Raw genomic sequence first — 6,414 nt, forward strand, 5'->3', positions numbered from 1 at the left:
GATGGGCGATCCATTGTCATGACAACAGGTTGTCGTTATAAAAGCACAATTGCCATTGATCTACGGCAATGGCGTTAAGCGTAGTATAAAAAAATAGGCTTTAATTGACCTAGATCTACGGCAATGGCGTGGAGGGTGTTTGAATGACAACAACATTGGATCCATTGGAACACAGGTTATATTTTTCCATTTCCTGAAAAGTACGGTTTTGAACATAGAAGGTCCAAAACCTGCCTGACAGTGACAATATAGTACAGTATTTTATTTTATTTATGCAAATTAAAAAAAGGTGTTAGACGGTGTTAGCCAGGCGAGTGAGCAAGCGAACATGGGTGAGACAAAACACAGCCATAATGGCACATTAAAAGAGTCTGAGACGTCTTTGGTTCAGTGACTTCGACGAGCACTTCCAAACTCCAACACTTAGAAAAATAATCATCTACAATTTCTTGAGAACACTCTAGATTCAACCCAACCCATTATTAAAAAAAGATCTAGTGTTGCAAATTGCGGCTATTATGTCAGACCCTCATTTCTAAATGCGTAAAATGAAACTGGATAGTTTAGAGATCATTTTCAGGCTCACCTATGAGAAGTACTGATCCAACTGCTAGCCCACCACCTGCACCAACACAAAATAGAGAAACATAACAAAGAGATGTTTATGCCATCATTAGACAAGTTATTTTAGGTTAAATAAAAATGTATGTACATTTTCAATTAATGCAATTTTTATGGTGAGTCACAGCTAGTTTCAGTGACTGGTGAACAACATGAAAAAATAAACTTTTGATATACCATAATTATAAGCTATGGTGTGGCTTCATACAAGTGATATATACATAGGCCTACAATTTAATATGAATAATGCTTAAAAATATGGTAAGTGTAGTTATTCATTGTCATGACACTGTAACAGACAAGACAGGATGACAGGATTCGGTCTCACTGTGACAAGATAGACACTCCTAGCCTGGCTAATAAGCCAGACCGAAGACACTCCCACACAATACACTGTTACACATGTATTGATTTCATTAGCATATCATAGAAAATAATATTATCAATAATGTAAAGTAATGACGTCAAATCTGGAGGCTCGACAAACTACATGACACATTTTTTCCACAGTTCCATTATCATGTTCCCTATAGGCGGGGAGCCACAGGCCCAAAAGCTCAACGGTTAATGACCAAGTGAATAGAGAAAAACGCAAATAAAAAGTATGGCATGACATCACAGGTTAATCCTTAAGGTCCACAGAATGAGAGGCCTGCTCTGCCGAAAACATCGCGAAAAAAAGTTATGGCCATTTTTGCACCACAGACAACCAATAGGCCTATGAGGCAAAATTTCCCAAATTGTATCATGCTTTAAATAGCATGTGACAATTGTGACATGTCAAACTAGGGGGTTTTCATGATTCTGAATCCATTCCAAGCATTTGTTTTGCACGAAAAACACTCTGGCACACTTTGGCAAGTGGATATGGCCGACTTTAGGCCAAGGAGTGTTTTTCATGCAAAATTAATGCTTGGAATGGATTCAGAATCATGAAAACCCCCTAGTTTGTTGCCTTATATTGGTTGTCTACAGCTCACAGAATGATTATATAAACAGGATGATTATAAACAATACTGGTATTATGTCTGTTTATACCTAATGTCATATTGGGACACAAACGTTTTGATTTCAAGGACCTCCAAAACTTAGAGTGTATGAATTCATATTCATACACTCCAATTGGGACCCACTCATCCGGACCACACTTTGAGAACGACATATATGTTGAAAGAGCAAAATTACAATCTATAAAATGGTCTTGGCCAAATTTTGAATGTCATGAACTTGACCATTCAAGTAGAGCATGTCTTCCAAAAGCACTCATAAAAAACACAGTGACATCCACCTCTTGGTACCACAGCACCTCAAAGGCCCTTAAAACAAGGCTCCAGACCTCCCAAAACAAACTGGTCAGGCTCCTACTTGGCCTCACCCCCCGAACCCACCTCACCCCTGCCCACTTTGACAGGCTGGGATGGCTTAGGGTCGACGACAGAGTACAGCATCTTGCAATGGGTCTGGTCCACAAGATTCGATACACCACCAAGATACCCATGTACCTGTCTAAATACTTCCTTAATGTAAACGAAGTCCACACCCACAACACCAGAGGGAGTGCAACAAACCATGTACAACCCAGATTCGGCACAAACAAGGGACTAAATTCTTTTCGCTCCTATGCCACCAAAATGTGGAACGCCCTACCAACAGTCATTAAGACATGTGAATCCCTTGACTCCTTCAAAACCGCTCTCAAAGGGCACCTACGGATGGCTGCAATTCGAAACTGGCCTCTGTAAAATCTGAATCCCCCCCCACCCCCCCCCCCCCATTTTCCCTCACTGTATATTGTATCTTTTCCCTTTTTTGCTTCCCATATGATGAATTCCTGTTCTGTACTTTAGCTACATAGAAATGTCTATTTGTATGTCTCTAAATGTCTGTATGTCTTTAAATGTTTTGATGAATTGAACAATGTGGACCCTGTTGTAAACAAGTGTAATGCTTAATTGGGTCGTCCACTCACAGTTGACAGTCTTTGTATTGAGTTTGTGCTTAAAATGTACTGTAAATTCTACAAACTGTTAATAAATATTTCAATCAATCAATCAATCACATCAGTGGAGAACAGGGGTTTATTTTGAGTTGACAGATGTGATGTATAGGTCTCTTTTTTGTGCGGTATTATCAATGCAGACCACACAAAGCATAGCTAAACAGCTGATATTGTTTGTCTAAATCAGTGTTTCACAGTTCTCAAGTGGGGTGCAGTCAGTGACCCTGCAGGGTGCCTTTTGTGGGGTTCCAAATGGACCCTACAGGTCTGTAACTCTGTGTACAAATGAAGTTATTATGGGGTCAATAAATGGACCGTGTATTCACCCATGCACAGTCTCTGCAGTTATGGGGGTGCTTAAAAAACGTAAAGGTACAGGTTTGAGAACCATTGGGCTAAATAAATATACATGCTGCATATACAATTGGACATGGCTACACGCTAACCAGCAGATAACAACCACAACAACACTGACCTATCAAATAGTCGAGCGACGTGACACCCGTCGAAACTATTAACTGTCCGTTTTGAACCGACAGCCTGGTGCCGGGAATAGAAACTAACTTGCTTCTTGTCTTCTTCTGAAAACTAGTCGGCATCGTTGAACGTTCAACAACTGCAGGAGGAGGTTTCTGCTTCATCCCCACATTGTCCATGGGAGCCGCCATGACACTACACACACTGCTGAGGAGGAGGAGGGAGAGGAAGCAACGTGCTAACGCTTGATGTTGATGTTTTGGAACGTGGGCGACCAATCGGAAGGCGGTTTACTCGCACTCGACCAATGAGCACAGGGAACGTTAGGATGCGACCGACCAAGGAGCTGTCATTATGGTGCTGCCTATACGAGGTAAAGCCGGGTGAACTGTCTGGTGGTGAGTAACATGTTTAATAGATTAGATATACATGAGTAAGAGTTATTCCTGTTGAAGTCCTTATGATCTGTATAAGTATACCACCTACACAATAACGAACTAATATGTAATATCAACCAGGAATCCTATTATCGAGAAAGATAGCCTGACTCTGATGTGATCTGATATGACCTTTCTAATACCGTGATTGTATTAAAGCACACTAGAGCCCCCCGGTTTTATATCAATGAATGTATGCCACAGAACCGCACGTTATACTAATCGGTGTGAGCTTGCCACCATTGGTGTGTGAATGCGAGAAGTGAGGATGCTGGGGTCGACTGTCGAATCGAATGCATGAATGAATGAACCTATACCAGCATTGTAAAGCGCTTTGAGCACTTGGTAAAGCTCTATAAAATGGAATTAATTGCAAGTCATTATAGTTGTTTTTGCCAGTCTTTGTTTGTACAATGACTATATTTACTTAAGTAATTCATTAATTTGTGTAATTAAAGCAGTGTTGCATTTATTAATACTGAGGTTTGCACCTCTTTATAGAGACATCCAAACATGTATAGAGGCTAAATTTGGGTGGCTGGGTGGGTGTACATACAAGTTGTATGTATACATACAAGTTGGATGTATACCCATTGGGCCGGTGGGGCCAGGGCCTAGGGGTCCTTGGCTCTCAGGGGCCCTTCGGGGAAACTGGACCCCCGTGCTGTATTGGGTTTGAGGCCCTGACATTGACAAGGCCTCCTCCTGGCTGTTGATTGTGTTCAAAATAGGTCAAAAAGACTATACAAAATCACACTCGTGTGACGTGAGGGGCGCTCTTATCATCATACATACTTCACATTCCGTGCTCAGCCAATCAAATCATCACAAAAGTAATTCCGGCCAAATCACTTTTGGCGTCTTCTCTTTTCTGCCCTCACTTTTATCTTCAATATGTACTTTGCTCAGCCAATCAAATCATCGCTATGGGGTGATCAGCCAATTACAAGCCAATGTTTGTGATCACACAAACACAGAAAGCAGCAGCACAGCAGTGCACACTGCACAGACACACGTACACGTACCCATTTGGAAAATATTTGAAACAGCAACGTTTATAACGTCTCATAACAAGCCATTACAAATTTGTAATTTCGACTGATACTTTTTTGAGTCGCGGTGAGCATGAGTAGAAAATCGAGTCGATTTTGGGGTCTCAACCACTAATTTATTATTTTTAATATTCAAAAATATTCAAAAATGTACATAATAAATGTTTGCTTTAATTTTAGTATTTTTCCCACATCCCTATACAACAGAAAGATTGGGTATTGGGTAAGACTGACGTTCTGTATCTTTCATGACCTTTCACTATGCATGGGTTGGATCGGCGGTTCTGGACAACCACATTTCCCGAACAACTCGAATCCAGTTGCCAATGCGTGCACCGAGTCGGCCTGTCCCATACATATATGTACACATCATGTGCATGCATATTGGTCAGATCTGTGTTTCTGGACCTCCATTTATGTTATGCCTATATATTGGCATATAGTTAGTTTATAGTTATTTCTGAGGCTCTGAGCCATAGTGACATGCCTATATGGCGTATCACGGGGTTTGTGTATGGTTATGTCTGGATGAAACAATGTGACGTAACTGTCGCTCTACCTATATATGGCCCATATATAGGGGGCATATGGGGTTTGTTTGTTTATGGGTTGGTTATGTCTGAGTCAGAGTGACGTCAAATATCTGCCGGCACTTCAATATATAGGTGGATTTATCCTGATTAACCCTCTTCCTAATGCCATAGATCTACGTTAATTAAAAACCACGCTTGACGCCATTGCCGTAGATGACATACAGCCATTGGTCTTTTACAGTGATGCTTATGATTGATCAAGTCATAATACTACTTACATTAGCATTGGGTTGGTTAGCTGATGTCAACAGCAATGGGGTGCGGCAACTTAAATTGAGCACGCACCCGCTCTTATCTGTTTCTTTCAATCGCATTTAACTTCAATTCCTTGTCCAGGATGGCGTTTCTGGTCAAAACAAGGTTTATTCCACGGCCCATAGCAGACGCTGTAATCCTCGCGATAGGGCTTTCTCAACACCAAACATGAGGCCGGAAGCTGATGCGACCACACACACACACAGTGTAAGTAACATTTGTATCATCCGGCCGCGGGTTTTGGCTCTTCAAAATACGAGTTGAACGTGGGGAAAACCTGGCGTGAATTACGAGTTGAACGTGGGGAAAATCCTTGCGTGAATTACATGGAATTTATTATTGAATCCTGGCAGCTAATGGCTATAGAGGGTTAATAGTTGATGGCTCAGAGTATCCTCATGTGAGCCATGGGCCCGGGGCTGAGGCAGCAGCACACAGGGACCGTACCGTACGTACAGTAATGCTCCCTCCAGAGGAAGCAATAGCCCAACTGCTCACTTTACAAACGCTCTCAGCAGAGGCAGTCCTGTTGTTTTGACAGCGCTTTTGAGTTTTACACGCACTGACAGGAGACCCAGGGAATATATCGCGACTGACAACAGTGGGCATCGTGGAAAGCCCTAAGAGACAAACAAGAGGCTCCGACTGGCCTGCATCTCAGACTGGGGGTTATCCTGCTTGAGCACAGAGCAGCGTGTGGGCTACAGTACAGTGGACGGTAGACTGGGTGTAGTCTACAGTAGACTGGGGGTTATCCTGCTTGAGCACAGAGCAGCGTGTGGGCTACAGTACAGTGGACGGTAGACTGGGTGTAGTCTACAGTAGACTGGGGGTTATCCTGCTTGAGCAGCGTGTGGGCTACAGTACAGTGGACGGTAGACTGGGTGTAGTCTACAGTAGACTGGGGGTTATCCTGCTTGAGCAGCGTGTGGGCTACAGTACAGTGGACGGTAGACTGGGTGTAGTCTACAGTAGACTGG

At 42.5% G+C, this 6,414-nt stretch overlaps 2 protein-coding genes across 3 annotated transcripts in view; one reads left to right on the forward strand and one right to left on the reverse strand.

Moving 5' to 3' along the window:
* elp4 (elongator acetyltransferase complex subunit 4) overlaps window positions 1–3,280 on the reverse strand; it is a 105,367-nt gene extending 102,087 nt beyond the window's left edge. Inside the window, exons 1-2 of the mRNA XM_083791999.1 lie at window positions 3,096–3,280; window positions 587–622 (exon numbers count right to left, since the gene is read on the reverse strand). Coding sequence (XP_083648125.1) covers window positions 587–622; window positions 3,096–3,276 — 217 coding nt within the window. The 5' untranslated portion in view covers window positions 3,277–3,280. The remainder of the gene's footprint in view (window positions 1–586; window positions 623–3,095) is intronic.
* Window positions 3,281–3,456: 176 nt separating this feature from the next.
* Window positions 3,457–6,414, forward strand: part of immp1l (inner mitochondrial membrane peptidase subunit 1) — a 32,707-nt gene continuing 29,749 nt past the window's right edge. The window contains exon 1 of one of the 2 annotated variants that reach the window (XM_083792012.1): window positions 3,457–3,495. The gene's annotated coding sequence lies outside the window, so the exon portion shown is untranslated. The remainder of the gene's footprint in view (window positions 3,496–6,414) is intronic. The other variant, XM_083792013.1, reaches the window with a different exon arrangement.

Source organism: Protomyctophum parallelum, assembly GCF_964188405.1.
Source record: "Protomyctophum parallelum genome assembly, chromosome: 2".
Classification (NCBI taxonomy): domain Eukaryota; kingdom Metazoa; phylum Chordata; class Actinopteri; order Myctophiformes; family Myctophidae; genus Protomyctophum; species Protomyctophum parallelum.